The sequence below is a fragment of the Leucopleurus acutus genome (genome assembly GCF_964270905.1).
Source record: "Leucopleurus acutus genome assembly, chromosome: 6".
Taxonomy (NCBI): Eukaryota; Metazoa; Chordata; class Mammalia; order Artiodactyla; family Delphinidae; genus Leucopleurus; species Leucopleurus acutus.
The window spans coordinates 91,889,737-91,915,929 of record NC_139149.1 but is presented as its reverse complement, the minus strand read 5'-3'; the positions used below and the strand labels follow the sequence as shown (position 1 = coordinate 91,915,929).

General features: G+C 40.7%; 1 protein-coding gene across 5 annotated transcripts in view; it reads right to left on the bottom strand.

Annotated features, from left to right (window-relative positions):
- The window catches only part of UNC80 (unc-80 homolog, NALCN channel complex subunit), a gene marked incomplete at both ends in the record, with an annotated part of 242,147 nt that overhangs the window by 178,174 nt on the left and 37,780 nt on the right, over positions 1–26,193 (bottom strand). For 4 of the 5 annotated variants that reach the window (XM_082840708.1, XM_082840711.1, XM_082840709.1 and 1 more), the window contains 11 exons: positions 1,298–1,396; positions 2,156–2,322; positions 4,714–4,862; positions 7,209–7,356; positions 11,714–11,860; positions 17,022–17,381; positions 18,729–18,997; positions 19,962–20,102; positions 21,048–21,264; positions 23,680–23,814; positions 24,791–25,052. In XM_082840708.1, the coding sequence (XP_082696834.1) occupies positions 1,298–1,396; positions 2,156–2,322; positions 4,714–4,862; positions 7,209–7,356; positions 11,714–11,860; positions 17,022–17,381; positions 18,729–18,997; positions 19,962–20,102; positions 21,048–21,264; positions 23,680–23,814; positions 24,791–25,052 (2,094 nt within the window). The remainder of the gene's footprint in view (positions 1–1,297; positions 1,397–2,155; positions 2,323–4,713; positions 4,863–7,208; positions 7,357–11,713; positions 11,861–17,021; positions 17,382–18,728; positions 18,998–19,961; positions 20,103–21,047; positions 21,265–23,679; positions 23,815–24,790; positions 25,053–26,193) is intronic. The other variant, XM_082840712.1, reaches the window with a different exon arrangement.

The window sequence follows — 26,193 nt, the reverse complement described above, 5'->3', positions numbered from 1 at the left end:
AAAGGAGACAAAGGCTACGTGGTAATTGGCAAGTCTATTGTTTCATTGACTGTCATTCATTCATTCTTAAAATTAAGTGCCTACGGTGGGCCAAGCCCCGTCTAGGCATTGGGTCTGTAATGGTAAGTAAAAACTCATGAGGTCCCTGCACCCATGGGGTTGATTTACCTTCTCCTTACTTTTCTCCACCCATTTTAGGGGCAGTTTCTAAGAGTCTGAAGGCCTACAAAAACTGCAGGCTTTTTGTTCCTTAAAGGTTTTGTTTGTTTGTTGTGGATTACCAAGGTCCTATTTCATGACGGTGATTTCCTTGACTATAGAGAGGGCATATTATAAAATCTGGACTATCCTGCAGAATTTCTGAAAGGATAATCATTTAATACTAAATCAGGGTTTAGGGAAGTAGAATGGTATGATGATATTTTAAATATTGATCACACCGCTTGTGGGTAAATAGGTCTCAAAAGAAGAATGAATACAGGTGAGCCTTGCACAGAACTAGACTGTATATTTGGTGTCTACAGTAATCCTCACATTTTCTGAGGGCACTATTTTCATGATGCTTTTGATTTTGTTATTATGAAAAGTAGAGGGCTTCCCTGGTGGCGCAGTGGTTGAGAGTCCGCCTGCCGATGCAGGGGACGTGGGTTCGTGCCCCAGTCCGGGAAGATTCCACATGCCGTGGAGCGGCTGGGCCCGTGAGCCATGGCCGCTGAGCCTGCGGGTCTGGAGCCTGTGCTCCGCAGCGGGAGAGGCCACAGCAGTTAGAGGCCCGGGTACCGCAAAAAAAAAAAAAAAAGAAAGAAAAGTAGAGATAAACTGATATCAGAGGGCATTGGAAAGGATCTCAGGAGAGAACCAAGGTGAAAAGGAGAAGAGTCGATGTTTCAGCTAACGCTGGACAGGAGAGTAGATTATCTTACTTATTTTTGGAAAAGCTTCATTGATTACATTGACAGTCGTAAGTGATTTTAAGCAAGAAAGTGGATGCCATCCCCAGCCCACCTGATACACATGCTATTTTTCAAGATTAATCTGTAGGATTGTACATGAAAGGCAGAAGTGGGGTAGAGACTGGCAATGGGAAAGGCAGTGAGGGAGGCTTCCTGGAAGCACGAGGTTGGTTATTTGTGATTTGGGCCCGTAGAGATTAGTGGCTTTGGGAGTGAAAAATAAAGGGCAGAAGGAGAAGTTCAACAGAAATGAAAAACAAACAAACAGCAACTCGGAAAACAGAATTTCTTCCAGTGGGAAGTGCTCAATCCACTCCATGGGAGACAAAACCAACGGTACTTACTGCTCTGGAGTCTGTGAGGGGCGACCGGACATGAAGCTGCGACATTCCTCAGGTGCAGAGGTCACCTGGCCTTTATCCACAATGCTTCCTGCCTCTGACCTGTGCAAATGGTACATTCCACCAATCACAACATAGCAGGACACCACCTCCCAATACTTCATATACTTCATAAAGCAAAACACTTTGTTATCGACAACTTAAATGCCCTGCAAACCCTATACCATCATGAGTCTATGTCGGTATGGAACATATCCTACCATTTGAGTCATGGCCTAGCTACCTTATTGCCTAAGTATACCACCATCATTGCAGACAGAGCCATTAACTACTGGCAGGATTTTAAGATTAGGTATTTCTTTTAATCTTTGTAAGTGGCAATTCTTATATAATAGGCATACAATAAATTCATATTTATTAGAAGAAAAAATAACTGGGCATTGCTCAGCAATTTTTCTTTTGCCATGTTAAAAATATTACTTGCTGAACAGGATGATACGGTATCAGTAATTGCTTTTCCTTTCTGGATAAGAATGTAAGTTAGCTATAGAAGGGACCAAAACACAGATAACATTTTACCATGTAATTAAGAGCTATGAAGTGTGGTTCAAGGGTATGAAAGTTTGGGATCAACTGAGCTCTGGTTCATACAAAGGCAGCATTTATTCGACAGTAAACTCATTCCTTTTCTAATCTGTTGCTGGGCCACCACCAGTGATATCACTCGTACAAAAAATTATAGTTCCCCCGTCCCTGTACTGGAGTGACACACCATGTAGGAACCACACGGACAGCACAACAGAAGATTATATTCTACAGACATAGGCAAACCCTCCTATTCAGAGAGCTCAAGCGTCCAACCTTTTGCCACCTCCAGGCTCAGATTCTGGTTCATTTTCCTCCACCTTTTTCCCTGGTGCCAACTTCTCAGCACTATCAAGCAGAGCACTGAGGGCCACTCTCCTGAAGACATTCCCATGGGCCTCTTTGATAAACTGGACCAGCTGACGGATGTCACAATACAGCCCCTGTTTGGAGGCCAGAAAGAAAGTGTGGGGAAAGATAGCTGTGATTGAATAGTGTCCACAGAAAGAGGGGTAGAAGGTAATTCCCTGGATTTAGATGAGCATTGGCATCATAAGAAGAAAACATATTACTACAGTGAAACCAACGGTATCCTGTCCCTCCATTGTTCCTATGGTAACATTACCAAGAACCTTGCCCATCATCCTTAGTATGAAAAAAGATGGTTACCATGCTGCATATTCAGAAAGTTGGCTGTATCATTAGAAAGACATCAATTTACACTTTTAACCACTGGATTCCCAAGCTTTTAATTTTCTCTCTTAATTGTGACTTCTGAAGAGATGCCTGCAAAACAAAGGCAATCAGAATTTTGTCTAGACTAGAGATTTCAGTCTCTGTTCAGCTTCTCCAAATTTTCTGCATCACTGTGATAAAATATGCTAAGTCCTCTAGATACTTCCAACAGAGCCTGATATTCAAGGATGATCCATTTTGCTTCACAGATTTAACAAATAATATGTATGCTGTCGCCCATTTGAACATGAGCTTGACTATGGACTTAAGATGATACAGGGCTGTTAAAACCAACATATTAGTGATTCAACTTTTAATGCAGGACTTTTATTTTAAAGATATTAAGCTTTGCATTCAGCATTTCCCCCACTCTCTTCTCTCTTTAAGAAGGTAGTTACTGGCCTTCCCTGGTGGCGCAGTGGTTGAGAGTCCGCCTGCCGATGCAGGGGACACGGGTTCGTGCCCCGGTCTGGGAAGATCCCACAAGATCCCACGTGCCGCGGAGCGGCTGGGCCCGTGAGCCATGGCCGCTGAGCCTGCGCGTCTGGAGCCAGTGCTCCGCAACGGGAGAGGCCACGACAGTGAGAGGCCCGCGTACCGCAAAAAAAAAAAAAAAAAAGAAAAAAAGGTAGTTACTTATATTCTTTGTCTTAGGAAAAGTTCATGACAAAGCAGAACACAGAAGCCTACAAAACACTTATCTTATAACCCTTTTGGGTTTCAAAACCTAAGACCACTGGGACAATTATGCCTATGATGTTTAGAAAAGCAGAAGGAAGAACTACTAAGGAAAACATAGAATGTCCTTTGGATCCTGTGGGCAGCAAGGTCCTATGCTCTCACTCTGCAATTTGGTGGCTCCTCCATGGAAGGCAAGGCCCCAGAAAGCAAGGGTTCCAAACTCACCAGAGAGCCCATCCCCAAGCAGCAGAGAGTACTACGTGAACTAATAGGCATGACTGATGATTGAAACCCACGGAGCCTCACCAGGCGTTGGGTCCTACCTAAGACTTGGGGATCTTTGCACTACTCTGTGAGGTGGGGAGACCCATGAATGACTGAGGTTCAACTTCCGGCCATTCTGGTGGAATGGGGGTCCAAAGCCAAACTTAAGTTGATTTAAAGAAAATTAAGAAATATAGTATCTCTTCTATACACGAGTTTGTAGGTTAAGACTTATAAGAGCTTGCATATACTATAATCAACTTGTCAAATTACTTCTTGCCATGACCAAACTGAAGGCATGGATGGTACCCAAGTTATTCACAAACTCCAAGAACCTTGCTAGGATGGCTTCAACAATCAGCAGAATTAAATGCCTTTTCATTTGGGGTTTTGTTCTGTTTATCTCAAGTTAAGTGAATACATAGTTTCAGTGGTTTAGAGTAGCTTAAGACCATTTCTTTGATTTAGGTAGATTAGCAGATAGTGTCCATATGTGTAAATGGGCTGATTTCTGCATAGGAGTCATTGTATCTAACGGATCGGTAAGACAGAGAAATGCTTCTTTATTCCTCGGAGAGACCTGAATTCATCTAGTCATATCAGATGTCTCAGTCTTCAACCACATTTTACTATCCCAAACCACAATCTCCTTAGTAGCAATTAAACGCTAACCTTTTATAGCCTGGCTCTCTGTACCTGTGGCTTCAGTGGTTTAATTAACAGTCTTTGTCTTTTTGCAGAGTAGCTAAAAGATTACAGTGTTCGATAAAAGAAGACAAAACCCACCTCAGCAGCATATTTGCATTAATTTTTAAAGTAAGCATGGTTTCAAACAGAAGCTTGGTATAACTTTCTTTAATATTTCATGAGCCAACACGCTGGGCTCTAGCACCTTCTCTCTGAAGGGCTCTTAAGTACCTAGCAACTATGTCAGCAACTACCACAGAACCTCTGAGATGGAAGAGATAATCCACTTTGCAGGTAGGATAACAAGTAACGGAGGAGAAATGTGTTGCTGAGTTTCTACTGAGAGTTACTGGTGACACTGAGAAAATAGATATTTTAACTTTAAAAGTTTTAGACTTCACTTCTCTTTCTCAAGGCCACGGCACGAGACTGAGAACTCCTGTGGGAAGAAGAGGTGAGCTTCTCACCAGATTCTCAGGGCTGTGCAATTCATGCGTAGTTGAAGCGCAGCGTGTGATGAGGGATTTAAACATGGCGCTGACGATGATGCCTTCCACATTTTGGGCTGTGGATTTGTTGTCCACCGTGGTGAAGTTATTTCCAAACCCAGCCTTGTCTGGAATGCAAAGGCACCAATTAAAGGCAGTGTTTCCATTCAGCTACATAGTTTAAAGAAGTAATGAAGTACTCCAGGAGTTACTGAAGGGCTACACAAAATACAGAAACAGAGGACTGAGGATACTCCCGGTTTGATCATCTCTATGAGGACTTAAAGATAAACAACTCATAGTCTCCTTCAGAGTCTTTACTATGACACATTCCACCACTTTGAGAAATGTTTTAAATGATAACTCTTAGCAACAAAAAGAGGATCAACTGTTGACCCTATGAAAGTCTTTTAAACCTAAGTAGTTTTTAAATAGGTGATCACGTAAAAAAATATATGATTTACTGAATGGTCCCTCAGTGGAGACAGACTTAATTTGATTTGGCTTTTTTGGTGGTGAAGAATGCTGGCTTCTCACTGGAAACTGTTCAGTCTGTGAGAAGCGGAGTGAGGTTGGGCTGACCAGGGGAGCCGGCAGGGGGAGAAGAGGGGGGACAGGGCCCTGCAGGGGAATTCATGCCAGCACTGGAAACAGAAAAGACTGAGTCTGGCTAAGAGCTGCACAAGGCTTCTAGCAGCTTCTAGGGAGTCCAGAGACTCCATAGCCACATGCATTGGAAAAATCTACAACCTCCCTCGGATCCGCCTCCTTATAACTCATTCACACATGAAACGCCAGTGAACTGAGGCCATCACCCTATGTGGCATTTTAGGCCACTTTTTCACATTTCCATGGACACGTTCTGTGGCCTTGCCAGAGTATTCCTCACAGCTTGCGAGCCACCTGTGGACTGTAGGGGCAGGATGTGTGCAGCTCCAAGGCTGGTCAGATAGGGATGTGTGTCTCTGGCTGGCTGATTCATCGTGAGCCACTTTAACGTCTCAAGAATTCCAGAGGGAATTCATCCCTTGAAAGTAACAGACCTTATTACCAACCTCTCACTGCCTGTGTCAATGGGCCGCGGATTCTCTTTCGATTTTACGTTACAGAAAGAAATGTTTTAGTCTATTCTTATAGTTTCTATCTCAAATAGGTTAAAAAAGAGAAAAAAAAAAGTTTGTAATCAAGAAGTTCTCTTGCAGTACCTCAACTACGATTCTCACTTCATTGATTTATAAATTTGTTATGTGCTTGGCTTAAAACAATTTCAATAACATAGATTATTTCAGGGATTCTATAGGGAACAATATTTTCCTTTAATGTGAAAACCAAACAATAAAGCCTGGGGTACAAACAGAAAAACTGTTTCTAAATCCATCACAAATAAAAGGGGGAGTGGCATGAATTGGGGGGTTGGGATTGACATATACACACTACTATGTATAAAATAGATAACTAATGAGAACCTACTGTATAGCACAGGGAACTCTACTCAGTGCTCTGTGGTGACCTAACTGGGAAAGAAATCCAAAAAAGAGGGGATATCTGTATACACATAGCTGATTCACTTTGCTGTACAGTGGAAATTAATACAACATTGTAAAGCAACTATACTCCAATAAAAATTAAAAAGAAAAAGATTATGAAAGCAGGAAAAATAAATAAATCCATCAAATATAGCTCCATTATAAATTAATCAACCACTATCACACATATACTATATAAACAATAACAGCCTATACTAAGAAGTTATTTCTTCCCAGGCTCTAATTAAAATGTATATTTTACTCAATCAGGCTTCATACATCACCTTCATTCCATTACTGCATTTGCATTTAAGTGGTATTGGAGGTGTTCATTTATTATGGATGCCATTCGTGTTCACTGGTTGTGCCCTGTAATATAGGTCTCTACACTGGAGTTTTCCTAAAGCCATGAAGCTACAGTTTATGAGCCTATCTATAGACCCCTTTGCCCATTCTTTTTAAAATTCAGTATATGTGTATATCAAAATTATGTTACTACTATGTTTACTGTCGTGTTTTTTTTTTCCTTTCCTATTTTATTTTGTGAAAAAATCACCAAGCACTATGCCTGGTTCATTTCATATTTGTTGAACTAATGAATATAGTTCTTTGTTCCTTGATCCTTGCCTCAGCAGTCATACAACAGAAAGTCACGGGAGACAGAGGAGTGCCATGAGTAGAGTGTAAGGATAGAGGGGCTACAGGTGAGGGTGCCGCAGCTTTTCCAAATTCCCATCTGCTGAGCTAAGTTGTCCTCAGAAAGCCTCTAACGTGTGTCAAAGATGATGTACAAGCTTCTCGTGTTCATATTTTGTTACACACACGATGCACACACACACAGATATCTTTTCCTCTCCATTCTACCCCTGGAAATTTAGGGTGTCTCTGAAATGCTACCTGCTTTACCTCCCAGCGAGTTCTCCTAGAACTCGGTGCAGGTTTACTTACTGTCGGTGACCGGCTCCATACAGAATCCTAGCAGAGCATGCAAGAAGTCCACTACGTTATTGAGAGAGTCTTTGTTCACATAGTCCCTCATGGTTTGTCGGAACTGCATCTTATCTAGCTTGTATAACTTAGTGAGGCAGTTCTGGGCCTGCAAGGAAGGAAGAAAAGTGAAGAAGTCACAGGTACCAGCTTAAGCTACAGGGACACCAGTGGTCTGCGACAGAAGCCCTCAAAAGGCAAACATTTCCATCCATCCCTGCCGGCTGCCGCCCACCAACCCCGCCAGCCCCTCCTGTCTGAGAATGCGTTGGGCAGAGACAGGCTGAGCAGTACTAGGTATATGACTTGGAGAAGGGCTGCTCCTCAGGAGAAACCCCAAACTAGGGGCTAGTGCTGTCCCAGAAAGAGCTCAGTATTTTTGCCAAGATCAAGATTTTAAGATCTCAAGGAAAAACTTAAAGTGTAAAATTTAGGTAGGTGATAGGATTGGTCATCAAGGTTTAGAAAACCTCAAAGGGTTTGTGCCATGGGAAGGAGCAGGCCACTCCCATGCTCAGCTGTCTTGAATTTAAGTAGATTTAATGGATGGTGTGACTGGGCTGTAGGAAGTGCTTTGTCCAGAGTCCTCTTATATGGTCAGGAGGGAAGGATCTTTGAAACATGAAAGAGGCATAATATAAAGGCAAGTCTAGTTTGTTGATTTTTGTGTCTGCTTCTGAATGTGGAAGTTTGGTATTTAAATAGAAGTTGGTCTTCAGGATGTGAAAAGCTATTGACCATTCACTAGGTCCTGCTACTCAAAAATATATTTCTTATGATCCAGCAAATAATTTTGCCACCTAGCAAAGAAAAAGGAAGTAATCCTCACCATCAGAACAAATAAAATCACATTCATTGGTTGGAGAAGGCCACAGACAGGATGCGCTAATACTGAGACCCTTAGACGTCTCCCTAACCCTCTCTTACTACTGAGAGAAAAATCACATTTGTGCAGTGCTTTGCTATTTAAAATGCGTTTCTTGCTTGTAAGTGCATAACGACATTGGACTTTCACACCTTCTCTGTGATTTGAAGAGTTTCCCTATATTACAGCAGAAGAAACTGAGACTCAAAGAAGTCAAGGACTTTGCCCAAGTTGATACACCAAGTTTCACAGCAGAGCCAAAATTAGAAGCCAGGGTCTTACCTCCTCATAGTGGTTATTTCTCCTATGATATAATAGTCACAGGAATAGTTTAGATAGTGATTGTTGGGGAAAATGTATCTAGATAATACCTACTTTGAAAAAAGATTTAAGATGACCAATAATAGAGATTAGTTGATATCTTGTGGAGAACAAGATCATCATAAAAAAGAAAGTCCTTAACAATGGAATGAAATCAGAAAATGATAAGAGAGAACTCTGGGTTGAGGGGAAAAAGCTAAAGATCAAATGGGAGGGGACTTCCCTGGTGGCGCAGCGGTTAAGAATCCGCTTGCCAATGCAGGGGACACTGGTTCAAGCCCTGGTCTGGGAAGATCCCACATACCGTGGAGCAACTAAGCCCGTGCGCCACAACTACTGAGCCTGCGCTCTACAGCCTGTGAGCCACAACTACTGAGCCTGCACGCCACAACTACTGAAGCCCGTGCACCTAGAGTCCGTGCTCTGCAACAAGAGAAGCCACTGCGATGAGAAGCCTGCGCACCACAACGAAGAGTAGCCCCTGCTTGCCGCAACTAGAGAAAGCCCACGGGCAGCAACGAAGACCCAATGCAGACAAAAATAAATAAAATAAATTAAAAAAAAATAAAGAAGGGAGGGGTGGCTGGGTGAGGACAACCTTAAAGGAGGATAGAGAAATTTGGACAATCAGACAGAAGCAAGGAAGTTACATCCCTGAGAAAGCAGTCCCTGAGAACTGGGACTTATTGGTGGGCCTTAATGGTGGCCCAGAAGAAAATTTAAGTTACTTGACCATTTTGACAAATCAAGGCCCAGAGAAAGATTCTTGGAAAACTCGAGAGGAAAAAGGAAGATTATAAAAGGTTGAAAACTGTAATTAGCAATAGGCATCCTGGTGTGACCTTGTTATAGTCTCTCCATCTGTATCACAAAGTCAGGCGGATTGATTTTTTTTTTCTTCCATTTTTCCTTTACTCGGTCATAGAAGATTGGCAAATTAGGTGTTAACCAGAGGTTACTGGTTGCTAGCTGTAAAGCAAGCTTCTTTTCTTATAAAATAAATGATTCTTGCTATAAAATGAAGCCTGTAAAGTACTTCTTGCTTCTCTGTAAAATACACCAAAAAATGCATTGTTTCAAATCTGCTCTTTAGAGGCTATTAGGACGTCTGAATGAGTTCAATCAGAAGTTTAAGCAAGAATCAGAATATCAAACCATAAGCATTTTGATTCTGAATGAATATTTTAAACTTCTCCAAGAGATATAAAGAGTGAATTCCCTTTCAATAATTTGGGACAAGCTAATGATTAAACTATTCCAGGAAACATGCTGGAATTGCTAGGCACTTTGATGAACATCATTGCAGTACTAATCTGTTTATTAAAAAAATAAAATATAGAGGACCTGATCTGGTAGAGATAAGAAATATCTTTAATATATTAAAAGTAACTTCTGACAATCTAATGCCAGAGAAATCTGGAAATATCTAGCTTCCTGAATTAGACATTCCCAGGGAATATTGCTCAAATTTCTCTCTCGGGGCTTCCCTGGTAGCGCAGTGGTTGAGAGTCCGCCTGCCGATGCAGGGGACACGGGTTCGTGCCCCGGTCCAGGAAGATCCCACATGCCGCAGAGCGGCTGGGCCCGTGAGCCATGGCCGCTGAGCCTACGCGTCCGGAGCCTGTGCTCCGCAATGGGAGAGGCCACAACAGTGAGAGGCCCGTGTACCGCCAAAAAAAAAAAAAAAAACTTCCCTCTTGGACAACGTGTTTACTAAGCATGGACAAGTAAGTATAATCCCTATAGTGAGTACTGAACTGGGCTACTAGAGAATAGAGGTATTGCCACGTAAATCAACAAAGTTGAGAAGGCAGGTAGAAAACTGGACATCCTGACAGGAAATATTCAGTACTCTTGAGGAAAGAACACATGGTGATTAAGCAGTAACAACAGCCTCTCAAGTGGTTTCTGATCCAACTAGCCCTACCTTCTCCTATTCTAGAAAGACAGGTTCTGATGTCAAAACGAGTTTATACCTCCAACTACAGCACGACACTTCCTTTTATATTTTGATGCTTGATTTCATAGAATTAGTTTTCTGCATGAGGAGTGATGTGGTTTTAGCCTTGAAGGCGTTTATTCATACTGTGATAGTATAAAAATCAAAGATCAAAAATCACATACACATGTGCAGAGATGGGGGCAATGTCAGCTTCCTACTGCCTTATTACTTATTGATTTCTTAAAATTTGGGGCCTCAAAATCTAGATCTTGGTCAAAGTTTTCAAGTTTCAGAATTTAGAAGTTAATTACTATGAATAAAACTCCCCCATGCAGATAATTAATATAATACAACACAAGCGAATATAAACGAAAAGAGAATGATATACAGATGGATAGATAGGTAGATGATAGATTAGGAAAGTAACCCAGCATGCTAAGGCTGTGTGAACGTTTCACGACAAAACCTAATACCAAGGAAAAATGGGCTGGCATTAGACTTTGGCATGATCCTAAAACTCTGCTAAGATATGCCAAAAGGTTTCCTGGTCTCAAATTTGCATCAACCCCTTATTTTTAAGGGAATATTTTCTTATTATTTCAGTTCAAGAGTATGTATGAGGGCAACTGTTGCAGTTTGGACTTGTTGTGGAGGTGGGTTATTGCTCAAGTCTTAAGTGAACAGTAGTCATCAGTGGAGGCAAATGAAAATGAGCTGGAATTACATTTCCATGTTCCATTACAGAATTATGCTTTGCAAGCCTGAGCGCAGAGTTTCAAGTTTCACACAGTTCAAAGAGATATGATCTCAAATATTTAGCAGTCAAGGTTCATTCTCAAACAAAGCAGCCAGAAAATGACTGGCCACTTTTGTAGTCCTATTTTGTCCCAATAAGGGCCATTTTCCATATCTAAGAACAACAGACCAAGTCCTAAACTTTGATCCCTTTTTCTAATATAACGTATGCTTCCATAGTGCCCAGGCAGGTGATTAAAAAGTTATTTGCCACGGACTATCAAGCTTGCTAAATGTATTCATTTTTGCAACGTTCTTTCAAACTCGAATTCACATGTTCCAATTATACACTCTTTTACCAGTTGGGAGTTGGCCTGCCCAGGCAGGAGGCAGAAGTGGTTTTCCCAATTAAACTTTCCTAAGCCTGGGTTTTAGATGTCTTGAGATATCTTGTGGGAATCCTCCCACCTTAAGACAGCATTAATTACCCTTACAAAATACAGTATTCTTCAGGGAACACTGACCCTCATTGTCAAAGGACTCATGCCTAATTTGGAGGGAGGGAAGAGGAAGAGGAAATGGAATCTACTTTAGTTCTCTTACATTCTCCCGGAATACCTGGTGTCTCAGACGATCCCCAGAGAGCCCTCGGTGTCCTTCTCCGCAACCATAGGCACATCCCAGAGACTTCACTATTTTGATGAGCATGGTTAGAGCAAGCCTATGGTTGCTGACAGGCGTACTTTCATCCTAGTACCCATGAACGAGAAAGAAAGAAGATTCGGTTCATTTAGTCACTAGGATTCTTCTGGTGCTAAGACTCTATTTTATTATTAAACCAAGTATCTATGTTTTGCAGCAAGCCCCTGCAATTTGGGAAACAGAATTGTCAAGGGCTCAACAGGCAAGCTAACTTTTCAAAACTCTAGAACGGACTTACGAGAAAGAAAATGTTTATGCATTTTGAACACCCTCTAGTGCTACAGGATATGAATGCAGACCTCTTTATTAGAAGACATGCTTTCGTATCCTCGTTAGACTACCAGAATAACTGTCTAGAGAGAGACAGTGTGGACTATCAGTGAAGAAAGCAAGTAGATTTTCCAGAAGGTACCCTCATCAGCAGGCTTCTGTTAATATCACCAAGTAAGGATTATTGCTAAATTTCTGGAACTGATCAAAGTCTGAAACTATGAAATCATGTGGCAATTTCTGACATTTTCAAAGGACTTTTCTAATTTTATACCTTCGTTATATTGTAATATTCATGCACAAGCAAAGAGAGAATATGTAAAAAAAATTGTAAATATTCAGCGTGGATCTTTGAGGCTAAATCGGAAGCCCTCCCGAGGTGAACTGTGAGAAGTGTTACCATCCTCTCTCTTGACTCATTTAATCCTTGCTCTTGGTGAAGAACATAGCTTCCAGAAAAATGAACTTTCTTGAATTATTTCCAAAGAAGCATAAGGAAACTGTTGCTAAGGAATGATGCAGATCCCAGCGTGGGAGTGCCATTACCTTCAGGAAGCTCCAACATTCCTCAGTCCTTCTAGCTACTTTCTGCCGTCAGCACAGCCACTGCGGACCTGAGAGTCCAGCTCCCGTTCCTTAATTGCGTATGATGGTAGGTAAATGAACTAATCTCTCTGTGCTTTAGTTTTCTCACCTGTGAATCGAGGCTCCTAATAGCTTCCCTTCCTACTTCTTCAGCTTACTGTGCCAAACAAATGAAATAATGAATAAGAATTGCTCTGTAAATTGTGAAGGCCTTTTCCATCTTCATATGCTCAGGTTGATACATAAACTTTGGGGCCATCCACATAGAAAGTATACTCAAAAGCAGGGAGGGTGTGAAAGGGATGGGGGTTATCTAGACATCATGTGCTGTTCATTACGTGATGGGGTAGGCTCTCTGCTCCCCTAATGTTATATAATTGGTCCTTTTTTTCTAACCAAATTCTCGTGTAGTGGATGTGGTGCTGGACTCCAGAGATGCCCCCTTCAGAACTGAACATTCATTCTCTGAGCCGCTGGGAGTATCGATGGATGATAGCTCTCAGGTGAGTCCCTCTCCAGGCATTGCCCTTAGCTAAAGAGACCTGCCTTGATCCAGGTTATGCTCTCCTCCTGGAAGCAGTCTGCCTCCAATGGCTGGTCAAGAGCATAAAGAGTGTGTGTGGGGAGGTGTGTGGAATAAAGTGTGCTCCCTTACTTCACCCGGGGATTACCTTGAAGAGCCATCCCATCTCTGGAGCTCCCTGTGTGATGGGCTGAAGTCTCTGTTACAACTACACTGCAATTCAACTTCTCTCTCTGCCCCATCCTGCTTCTTTTACACCCCACAGACGTTGATCCTGAGCAGACACCCCAGGAAACCTCCTGTGTGCATATCTCCTTGTCTGAGTCTGTTTCTTGCGAACTCTACAGCTCAGATGCTTGTAAATGGAAGACTCAAACATACACACACACAGATACATACAATTTATTTATTTATACATGCATACATACATACATATCAAATTCAGAAATGTTTTCAATTCAAATCTTAGCTCCATAACTTTGGGCAAGCTACTTAACCACTCTGTGCTCTACAAAATAGGAATCATAAAAATATGTATTTCACAGTTTGTGAGGTAAAACATGGAAGGCATGTAATAATAGCAAAACCAGTGTTAATTATTATTTCTAGGTGTGGGGCACTGCTATCTACTGGGGGCAACATTGCGCAAATTAGAAAAGGCACTCCTCTCGGTGGATGAACTAGAAAAAGGTGAATCCTCTCAGTAGATGCAGCCCTTGGGTAAACAGCTTGGTGAGCAGAGCTCAGACTGGATTTCAGTCCTGTCTGGACTCCTTAGGCGAGAGCCCTTGTGGAGTACACAGCCTGCACAGCCAAAGGTCACCCTGGGTAAGGGCTGATTTGGAAGATTGACTTACATACATTTAAAAACTATTGATATCATATGTTCCTTTAAAGCAAATTCCTAGCTCCAAAAGCTTTTTGTAAATATCTATTTGTATTTCTTTGGACCTTCAGATGTCCTTGCGATTTTGGCTCCTCTAGCAGAAGACATTCAGAAAGTTGTATCCAGCTACAGGCAGAAATCAGGACAGATATTAAATAACATTTCAAGCTCTCAGTACCAGTTAGTGGCAAATATAGAAATAGAAATTAGATCTTCCTTTCTGAATTAATCAATTCCCGCATGCTCCTGGCATTACTAGGTTGCAAAATTAGATAAACCTCCTGATTCCACTGAAAGTAACAGATGGGATAGAGGCAGAACAGACCTGTGTGACTCCCAAGTACAACGCATCTGACCTACGGTCAGGTATGATTTTATAAATTCTCTGTATTACAAAGAATATTATTCTGTAGAACTGACTAAAAAACATTTGTATCTTTGGTGGCTGTTTTGGAGAACACATTATCTGACTCTGTAAAATCCCATCCTGATTTGGTTAAAGTAGCATTTATATTATCAAGTAGCATTTATATTATAAAGTAGCATTTATATTATCAAGTTTCTAGTATGACAGCTAGATTTTAAATAGGTAAGAGACTTGCAGTTCTTTAATATGAAAGTAGATGAAAACACTACTTTGGGGACTTCCCTGGTAGCGCAGTGGATAAGACTCCGTACTCCCAATGAAGGGGGCTTGGGTTCGATCCCTGGTTGGGGAACTAGATTCCACATGCATGCCACAACTAAGAGTTTGTATGCCACAACTAAGGAGTCCACGTGCCGCAACTAAGGAGCCCGGGAGCTGCAACTAAGGAGCATGCTTGCCACAACTAAGACCTGGTGCAACCAAATAAATATTAAAAAAAACAAAACCAAAAGAAATCCCCACTACTTGGGTGAAATTTTTGAACTAAAAACAAAAACAAAACAGAAACAAAATTCTAATAATGAACTTCAGAGATCCTCATAAACATAACAAAGTCCTCATCAATTTAGGGAATATCTAAGCTTTACTGATAAGAGCTTATCAAAATTTCACAACTTTAATTTTTTTCTATTTTCCCCTGAATATTATGACATAATAACATAGCACTATTCTCTGAGTGGCCACCTAAATTGACAGGTAAAAAAATTGAAAATTTAAGAATCTCACTGTTTGCTGTGTTTATAAATTTGGTCCTTATAACTTGTATTTGTTTGCTAATTCCTACATAACTGTTGATTGAATAATTCCTTAGATCTTAGCATTCAATATCAAATCCCTTGTGATCTATATCATCATTTAGATAATTTTCATCTACAGTGAGATCTGAGGATCCTTGGATTGTCTTCAGTGATGTTTGGGAAAGTAAGAAGTTGGGGACCTTAAGTACCAGAAGATTCTATTAGAATCGGAAAACATATACATGATTGAGGCAGGAGAAGGAATCCTAAAGAAAAGCTTAGGTTCAGGAACCTAAGAATATTGGGGCAGAAATAATTAGATCAGAGTCCACAAATATTGGGAAAAATAAGAGTAGACAATCAGGGAAGAAACAGAGATGATTAAATGCACATTAGACATGCATCGGGTAGGACTGGAAAGAGATGGAGAAAAAAATATAAAAGAGGAAAGAGCACTGAAACACTTATTCAAATGTAAAAACCTGATAGCCTACAAGAAAATAACAATTTATATTCTAGATAATATGTTGGTGGTAGAACTCTGTACAGTGAAATCTTGTACTTCTAAACACTTGGCCTGATGTGTAGATTGTCACCTGTTAGAGATTCAAATCTCTTGTTGATTTCAATTCCTTAATAGCATTTTCCAACTAAAACCCCAAATTGAAATCAGCATAAATTATATGGGTTTAAGCTGTAGTAGTTCTTATTTAAAATTCAAATTAAAAGAGAAAACTAATTAATGACTTTAAGCACTGAGATCATAAATCAGGTGTTGTCAAGTCAAAGGGAATTAAATTCAGGAACAATCAGTAATAAGAAAGCTAAAGACAGCTGGAAGTGACACACTGATACATAAGAGAACCAAGGCTAGTCTTCCAAACCAACACCAGCAAAGCAACTAACTAAACAAAAATTTTCCCTTTCTTTCCCTTTACCTGTGATTGAAGCAGGCTACCTAAAAATGTGTTCCTTAAATCAAGAGAAAGAACTTTACTTAACTTTTTTCAGGAAAATTATACTGCTTATGATGGACTAAATGTTTGCATCTCCCCCAAATTCATATGTTGAAGCCCTAACCCCCCAGGGTGATGGCATTTGGAGATGTAGCCTTTGGGAAGTAAATTTTAGGGTTAAATGAGGTCATGAGAGTGGAGTCCTGGTACAATAGGATTAGTGCCCTTATAAGAAGAGACACTGGAGAGCTTGCTCTCTCTTTCTCTGCGTGCACATAGAAAAAAGATGTCATGGGAGCACATAGCAAAATGGCAGCCACCTACAAGCCAAGAGAAGATGCTTCAGAATGAAATCTACCTTGCTGGCACCTTGATCTTGGACTTCTCAGCGTCCAGAACTGTGAGAAATAAATTTCTGTAGTTTAAGTCACCCAATCTATTGCATTTTGTTTTGACCGCCTAAGAAGACTAGAATGCCACTCCATTAGGTCAGACCCTGAAAGTTTTGAGAGAGGGACTGTTGTTGGCAGACTGAGAATTATGGCAATGTAGTGTATCTGAGATATTCTCTTGCAGAATTAACATGACCAGGGAATTCGTTCTAACACTGCTTGGATGGCAATGGCTTTTGAATGTAGGATACAATTTCACGTAACTGTTTTTACTAATACCTGCCGAGAACCTAATGAAGAGATTTCTAGACTCACCACTTTCATGCTCTAGTGACTAGCTGCTATTCTGAGTCAATAAATTGCTGGCAAGAAAGAATTGGAAAGAAATCAGGAACAACATTTCAAGAGGACACAAAATGTGGTCCAGTCATACCTTCTCTTGGTTCTTATCATTCTTCTCATGGGGGCCTCCTCCACCTCCACCTCCGTCACCTCCTCCACCTCCTCCATTACCACCTCTTCCTTCTTCTCCTCCTCCATCTCCAGCTCCACTAACTGAAGGGCCCCCAAATCCAGAGGTGGAACTTCCAGATACTCCTTTGAACTGGAACGTTCCCTCACTTGGTCTTTTTTCCACAGTCACATTCTCCTTGTTTTCACTCTTCTTTCTGTTCTTTTCTACACAGGGCACCACACCAAGTTGAAGCAAGCATTCCACGATGTTCAGTGCCACATCACAGATGCGAGAACTGATGTCATGGTTAAGGACAAGATAAACAGCCTTCAGAACCACCTGGGGGAAGACAAAAGTAAACTGAGAGTGATTAAGTTACTTGAATTACCTCTTCCTAAATAGATTTGGTTATTCCATTTAATACATTTCCTTTAGGCTGTTCTATGCACTTAAGCATAAATAATTCAGGTAATTTTCAGATGATCTTATTAAGCTGCATTGGGACCTTGTGTATGTGCTTAATATAGAGTACAAATCACCCAAGGAATTAAAAATGTATAAGTGTGTTATATCACTTAAGGACTCTAAGACTTGCCATAATATAGACAGTTAATGGAGATGGCAAAACATAATGAATTAATGGGAGAGTAATTATTTGCCCAAATGGAAACTTGTTCAACTGAGTTTTAAAATCAAAGTGTTTTAATTCCCTGCCAATAATGCTTTCTACCAATAATGGGTGAAGGGAAATGGTTTCCTTATGCACATAATAGAGGAACATTTGCACATTCGCAATTGTATCATTATCTACATTCAATTTTAAAAGCAAAATATTTGCATGTTTAAATTATGTCCTTATATTGATTTTAAAATTTTAAATTATTTGCTGACACAGGTTCCCTAATGTGAAATTAAAAAATTGTGTGACATATATTTGTAAAATATAACAACCCTTTCATTTGCTAATAACCATAATTAAGACAGGCATTCTTGAGAATGCAGGTTTAAATGTTTTAATGGACTTCTGTTCATTTTCTCCTGCTATATGGGTGGTTTATAGTCATGCTGCTTATATAACAAAAGGAAACAAACTGAGAATTTTTTATTTCCATTCTAGGAAAGAAGGACTTGGCGTGCGCGTGCACGCATGCACGTGCACACATGCACACACACACACACACACACATTTACTACGTGTATTCAGGATTCACTAATGTTTTTAGATTATAAAATTATTCTGAGATCAGATCAAATCTAATGTAATGCTTAAGAAAAAAAGAAAAGAAAAGGTGCATCTAAGATGGGTGATACACTTGTGAAATTTTTTTAAAAAGGGTAGCTTTTTCAGGGACTTCCCTTGTGGCACAATGGTTAAGACTCCACACTCCCAATGCAGGGGGCCGGTGTTCGATACTAGTCAGGGAACTAGATCCCACGTGTATGCCAAAACTAAGGAGGCCATGTGCCTCAACTAAGGAGCTGGCGAGCCGCAACTAAGGAGCCTGCCTGCCACAACTAAGACCCAGCACAACCAAATAAATAAATATTTTTTTTAAAGGGTAGATTTTTCGTTTAAAGGCCCAACATTTCTAAGAATTTATATGCACATTTTATTCAACATTGTCAAAACTGGGCCAAAGATTCAATATCTTTCAAGCTTCAATAAGAAAAATTCTGGCTCCTTACAGAAAGATCAAGCATGCCATTCTTGTGGACAAAGTTATTGGTCCCATCAATATGTTCTGTGTCTTCCAAGTAGCTGTAGTTTATGCAGGAGTCTGTGAGGCTTCGAGGCAGGTTTGCACATGCCAGGGGTTCATGTGGCATCTCAGGTATAGGCACCTGGTTGCAGAGCTTCCTCATATGCTCATTGAAAAAGTCTGCATAGCCTACGTTAAATGACGCCAATGTGGTATTGAAGGTTGCAACTGTGATAGTGGAGATCTGAGATCGCACTAAAAAAAGGAAAGCAATGTCTTAGTTTTCCCCATATTAACCTACGACATCATGTTAGACAGTTATACTACTATTTAAATCATGACCACGATCACAGCATTAGCAGATATTTGACTAATAGTCTCAAAGCTATTCTCAACTCCCATGATGTTAAGTCATGTAATATCTGATAAACAATGAAGGCTATAGAAAATGTGAATTCTTAACTGGCTTCCTTGAGACCCAGGCTAGAATTTTTTGTCTAACAGGTGCATTTTACTCACTGTTAGATGACAGACCCTATTGGTATAGTTAAACTAGTTTGGTTGAAGTATTCCCCACAAGTAAATAGCTGTTAAAATATTTGGTTTTATCTAGTATATTTAGGTAACAGCAAACAAGAAATATTCTTTTTCACCTTTGCTTAAGAATAATGGAACATAAATTTATGGTGGTAACTAATAGATGTCATCAAATACTTGAAGTACAGCCCAGGGAAAAGAGGGACTAAATTTATGCTCATAGGTTAAGAGCACAGAATAAGAAACCCCCATCTTGGATCCCATCCAGAGACACACATTTGCTCCACAGAAAGCACAAAATAGCGGCTGTCTGGAAAGGGAATAGGTGGTCTTGGAAGGCAGGGACTTTCCTCCCACAGAAAGTGGACAAGCCCTTCAGAGGGACATCACAGATGCCCTCAAGTTTCTCCAAGCTCTGTAGGTCTATGCATTTTCGAAAACAACCATGAATGGCTTACCCTTGCTTTCCCTGAGAGGCATGGTGTTCATAGTGTGCTATCTAATAGCTCTTGCTACTGAGGAAATTTTAAGAATGGCTCACAAGTAAATTATCAAGCAATATAATACACGAATGCAATTTTTCAAAAAGCACACGGAGCCAGATTACAATGAAAATGGAACATGGAATAAAAACAGGAAACGGAATCTGGACGCCCACCTGCAGCGGCCGCCTCCAACCCACCTTCCTTGACGGTGTTTTCCCCATGGCTGTTGGAGTGGTCCGGCAGGTCGCTCACCAGCGTGTGATGAGAATGGGAGTGCCTGCCGCTCAGGCTCTCCATCTCAGTGGCCGCGTCCGAGCTGCCCCGCCGGGTAAATTTCCCTGAGATGGACAAGAGCACCACAAGAGGGTTTGAAAATCTGAAAGATTCTCTGCCAAGATTCTGTCTGTCCAAAGGACAGCAGTGATAGTGAGGGGATATTAGGCAGTATGTGAGGCACAGCCGACTAGCCTGCCTTGGGAACGTTCAGGGTCGAGATGATTGATGACGCTGCCTGTGATAAGGTCAGCCCCAATCTAAGCCAAATGTCAGAAACCATCTGTTCGGCCCCCGCTAGCTGTCAGCTCTTGCTTTTAAGCTGGGCTTCTTAATATGACATCCAGAAAGATAAAAAAAAAAGCTCCTTTTTCTTTTCGTTACATCTTCCTTTTTTAATATCTGAGTTAAAGGGAAGTCTGTCTTTGGATTCACAATGAAAGTTAATGCACAGAACCTTCTAAGGCCATGTGTCCACATCAAGAATGATCTAATATAGAAAACTTGCGGTTGCCAAGGTGGAGGGGGTGGGGGAGGGGAGAGAAGGAATGGGAATTGGGGATGAGCAGAGGCAAACTATTATATATAGGATGGATAAACAACATCCTACTGTACAGCACAGGAAACTATAGTCAATATCCTGTGACAAATCATAATGGAAAAGAATATCTATATATCTATATATATCTGAGTCACTCTGCTGTACAGAAGAAACACAATATTGTATATCAACTATACTTCAATAAAATAAAATCATTGAACTATAGAATGATCTAAGAAATAGGGCTATGACCTGTCTAATTAAACAGGATTGCTGCATAATTCAATTATCTGCATTTCTTTGGCTATGAAGACACAGCATTATTTTGGTCCTGGGGAGCCTGTATTTGGGCCCAAATTCCTTGACTAAACTGTTCAAGAAAGATCCACATTTCCCTGGGAGCCCTAGATCCAGATTTCTAAACAGGTCACTGAAGCTCTGCCCTACTTTGGAAGGTCTTTGTGGTCACCTAAAATGGTGGTTTGCCAGCCTCCTTTTTCCATGCCTCGCCTGTCTTCTCCAAGCCCGGAGAAACTTCCGAAGGAGAATGCGCTGCAGGTGGGGGACACATCCAGGTGGTCCTCGTGCAGCAGGAATGGCACTCCCATTCTCCGAGGCCGCCTCTTCCCCGCGTGGTGGAATGGGATGGAACCTTTTCTCTCTCTGTCTTCTTTGCGGCTCTTGAACTACAGAAATGAGAGATGAAGGGTCAGGCACAGGGCAAAGGCAAGGTTACAGTCTGCTTCCCAAAGGGCTCCATGACCTGGGGTAAAATACAGGAAAAGGAGACCTGGAAAGTCACTGAATGTCATCCAATAGAGATGGAAGAAATTTCTACAATGTGTCAAAAGAGTGAAAGAAACTAAGGGAAAGATAATGTATTTCCTGGGTTTTTTTTTTCTTTTGCTGGGTTGGGTTTGAGGAGTGCTTCTCAAAGTGTAGTTCCTAGACCAGCAGCATCAGTGCCTGGGAAACTGTCAGAAATGCAGATTTTCAGGTTCAACCCCAGACATACTGGATCAGAAACCAAAAAGGGGAAACCAGCAATGTGTTTTCATAAGCCCTGTAGGTGATTCTGATGCTTGGTAAAACTTGAGAAGCCCTGGATTAGAGTATAGGATCCCTGAGTCATCACTTGGATCAGCCAGTCTTTTTCTGTTCCATTTCTCCACACTGAGATACATTGTTTCAACCAAACAACTTCATATGTGTGCCTCTGCCCATAAGGAGAGGCAACTCTATTACTCCTACCAGTCAAATAAGTTCAAGGTCCAGTATAACCAAGAGTTTAGAATTGCTTGGAAATCTTTTAAAATATATCGACGTCTGGGCCTAACCTTCAGCAATTGTGACTTAATAGGTGTGAGGTCAGGCCTGGGCACTTGAATTTTTTTAAGTTCTGCAGATTCTCATGTGCAGCCAGTATGGAAAACCTCTTTTGCCCCCACTGATTGACATTTTTAGAAAAACTACAGCCATTGCTTATTACTACATCATCAATGAAGGCAGAACACTGCTTGTGTGGCAACACTCTGAGTTCATAGATAGATTGTTAATTCTGTGTTATTCATTGACATAAACCAGTCATTTTGCAAAAGAGAAAAATAAGCCATCACACATATATTATTCTACATGTATTATTTTCTATTTGATTAGCTCCATTCACTTATAAAATAGAGAGGTGAAGTGTGGATTCATAAGAGCATGAATTACTTAGTTAGAAGACCTAGTTTTGAGTTTGGACTCAAACTTTCAAAAACTACATAAAGTTTTTAAGGCTCAGTCTCATTTCATTTCATTTTTTTTTGAGAATAATAATTAACATTTATTGAGTACTTGCTAAGTGCCAGGCACAATAAAGACTTTACATGCATTATCTCAATCCTCATAACCTTTTGAGGTAAGTATATTATGTACCCATTTATAGATGAAGAAACCAATATCATTTTGCCAGTATCGCATGGGTAGAAAGTGGTAGGGTTGGAATTTGAACCCCAGTCAACTGACTCCCAAGTCAGTTTATTTGCACAAAGACTCCACCTTTAATTTCCCACCTTTATGGTTCTAGCTTCTTATGGATGTTCAATAAATGTTTATTGAATGGAAACCTACACTGTCATTCACAAAGAGAAGTGATGGTCGTAAACCTAGGGGTCAGTTATAAGGATTTACTACTTCATCAACAAAACTTGGTTTGTCCGTTGCCTTTAAAACAGAGATGATTTCAAGAATAAATGTTCCATGATGATCCCAACACTTTAAGAACCGCAGTAAGACCCAGTTTCTTAGGTGTAAATTGTGGAGAATAAAAATCTCATTGGAGGACTTCCCTGGTGGTACAGTGCTTAAGAATCCGCCTGCCAATGCAGGGGACACGGGTTCGAGCCCTGGTCCGGGAAGATCCCACATGCTGCGGAGCAACTAAGCCCGTGCGCCTCAACTACTGAGCCTGCACTCTAGAGCCCGTGAGCCACAACTACTGAGCCTGTGTGCCACAACTACTGAAGCCTGTGCGCCTAGAGCCCGTGCTCCACAACAAGAGAAGCCACCACAATGAGAAGCCTGCGCACCGCAACGAAGAGTAGCCCCCGCTCACCACAACTAGAGAAAGCCCGCGCGCAGCAACAAAGACCCAACACAGCCAAAAATAAATAAATAAATAATAAATAAATTAAAAAGAAAACAACAAAACAGACCTTAGGGAAAAAAAATCTCATTGGATTAAATGAGAATTATTTCTATAAAGTGCTAGGTAAAATGAGAATGAGCCATAAAAATGTAAGTTACCATTACTGCTACTACAACCATGTCCACAACCACACTACTAAAAGCACTTTACACACATCATCAGGATTGAATTCTGTAACAACCCCACATGACATGTAGAATGGGAAGTACTCATGCACAAGGAGGGACTTGCCCAAGGTCATGCTGCCCAAGGTCATGCTGCCAGCCAGTACTATAATTGGGAGTGGACCTCTGTTCTGAAGTCCTTCCCCATCCCACCCAACTCTGCAGCATGATCAGAAGCACCTCATGCCCCACTGTGTATTTTTTTTTTTTATTACCAAAATGCAAAGAACATAAATGGTTCTACTCACCTTCTTAAAAATGTTCATGCCAAGGTCTGAAGAAAGATCCGGGACTGCAGACCTACGTAGGTTGGTCAGTGAAACTCTGGAAAAAGCTTCAGAGCTGAGAGATTTTTCCTCTTCATTACACTTCATGGTGAGATCCTTAATAGACAATAAAGGTAGATTAATGATCAAGGACTTAGAGATATATTTCATATTAATTGTAACTTCTGTTTGGAGTTTCAACAGTGAGACTACGAAGTTCCAGATTTAGGAAAGCTAAGAAAATAAGGAGGGGACAGGTATCTCTTTTTCTCTTTCTATTAAAAAAAAAAAGTATTTTTACATTTAATGATTCACCAGAGGAGATATTCACTTTGGGCAGAATCATCTATTACTAAAACAGAGCATATTTCCTTTTCATTCTGATACTGCTCCTGTTTATTTTCAGAATACGCAGACATCTTTTAGACGCAGCCAAATCACATTTCAGTAAGCCCAGACGACTGGAACACACAGTGAATCGTACTTTTCTCTACATAGTCAATATGTGGTATTGATGAAAAGGATGAAAAGAACAAGCATTCAAGCTGGTATTAGGACTTTCATTTATCAAAAAGTGATTTTCAGGGGGATGTCATCAGTACACATTCAGTTTACTCCTCCAAACATCTATAATAAAGAGCGAGACTATATATCAAAAAATGAAATTGCTAATGACGACATTGAGGCACTGGAAAAGGTTGAGCTATGCAAAAGGAGGTTAAATCACGTTCAGTAAAGTGCTAGTGTCATGCATTTTATAATATCATCAATTGACACTTATATGTGAAAACTCTCAATTGACTAGCACTTTGATTAACCAGAGGATCCATTTTCCATTATCCTGGATCAACAGAGGCTTACTCTAGATAACTGTGTGTAAGAGGCATTTAGATAGCACCTCTCTGAATGGTCGATTAAATGCTAAAGAACGGCAAAAGGGTCCAGCAGTAAAAGATGGAAAATAGCATCAGAGTAACCCACCAATCCAACAGTCAGCACTGGGATAAATAAGAGCTGGATGCACAGAAGAAACAAAGAATCTGTTATGGCTGAAGTTGTTGGTTCAAATGATAATGGACCAAGTTTCTCTTACTTGGGTTTTGTGTGTGTTCACTAGTGAGGGAGCTGCCGCCACCATGGAGCTACTTCTGGGTCTGGGCAGGAGAGGAATATCCGGCTCTGTGGGCTTTTGTGGCTTCTCTTCCAACATGTGTCTCAGCCTTTGTAGATAGTACATCAAAGACCACTGAGTGCCCTCCTCAGACCAATGGGGCTGGAGTAGGCAGCGAAGAACAGCAACGTCAAAGTAGGTGGCATAGCGGGACCTTTGGCATGGAGGAATCACGAGAGAGACCCTGTTCCCAATGGCAGAAAGAACGTGATTATCCTGGCAGTCATACATTCCAAGGGGAGGCACAATGTAGCTTATAGCTCTGCTTTTCTCATTTGGTCATTTATTCATTCACTTATCTCTTGTCTGATTTACTCTACTGTCCTCCTAACTGGTCTCACTCATTTTGCTTTTGCTAGGTACTACCTAGAAGTAGAGACATTTGAGAGAGTTTTGAAGGATAGGTAGCAATTATACAGGCAAAGTTGAGGATGGGTCAGGAGAGTGGATCAGCATTTCAGTCAGAGGGAACAATGCCTACGAAGGCACGGAGTTTTTAAAAAATCAAGAGTTTTAAGTCGATGGGGGAGAATCATGCAGTTGGTATAGTTGGTGAGTAATTTGGGTGGTGGGCACTGATGAGATCTATAAAAACAGAGGAGGTTCAGATCATGATGTTTCTTTTATGCTAAGCTATCAGGTTGACTTGTACCTTGATAGAAATGGACATAATATTTGTGTACTTCACTGGGATATTTTAATTTCAGTTTGATAACATTATGTAAAGGAGCCAAGCAAACTGCAAAGTACTAAACGAACAGAAGTTATACTCTGAGGAAAATGAAATCATTCTGAAAATTCTAAAGTCATATCCATATAAGACAGCAAAACTAATTTTTAAAAAAATCTCAGAATTCTGGAATTCTATTATTCAGTTTACACACACGATATATTCATTATTTAATGTTCAACTTAATTGCACTATAAATTAGTTTTAAGCAATTGCTCAGCATCTCAGGTATCTTAGGGGATATGAAGGTAAGTTCAACTTCCTCTCCTTGAGGAACGTATGGTCTGGTGAGAATGACAGACAATACATGACAAATTATAAACTTAGAACTTCTGGAATCCAAAGATGGAATCTTAAATCTAAAATCTGAAATTAACCCCCAGCATAATTTCTTCCTGAATTAAATGATGCAAAAGAGAAACTTTTATACCCTGCTATCAACTAGCAAATGGTGCCACCCCCACGTGAAGAGCTTCAGAAAAAAAGAAAAAAAGAAAAACGCAGCCACTGAGAGTGAGAAGGAAAGGTTCTCCTTAATTTACTAGGCACATATTTTTTGAATTGGAGGTTATGGCTCATTACTGGTTCAGGAAAT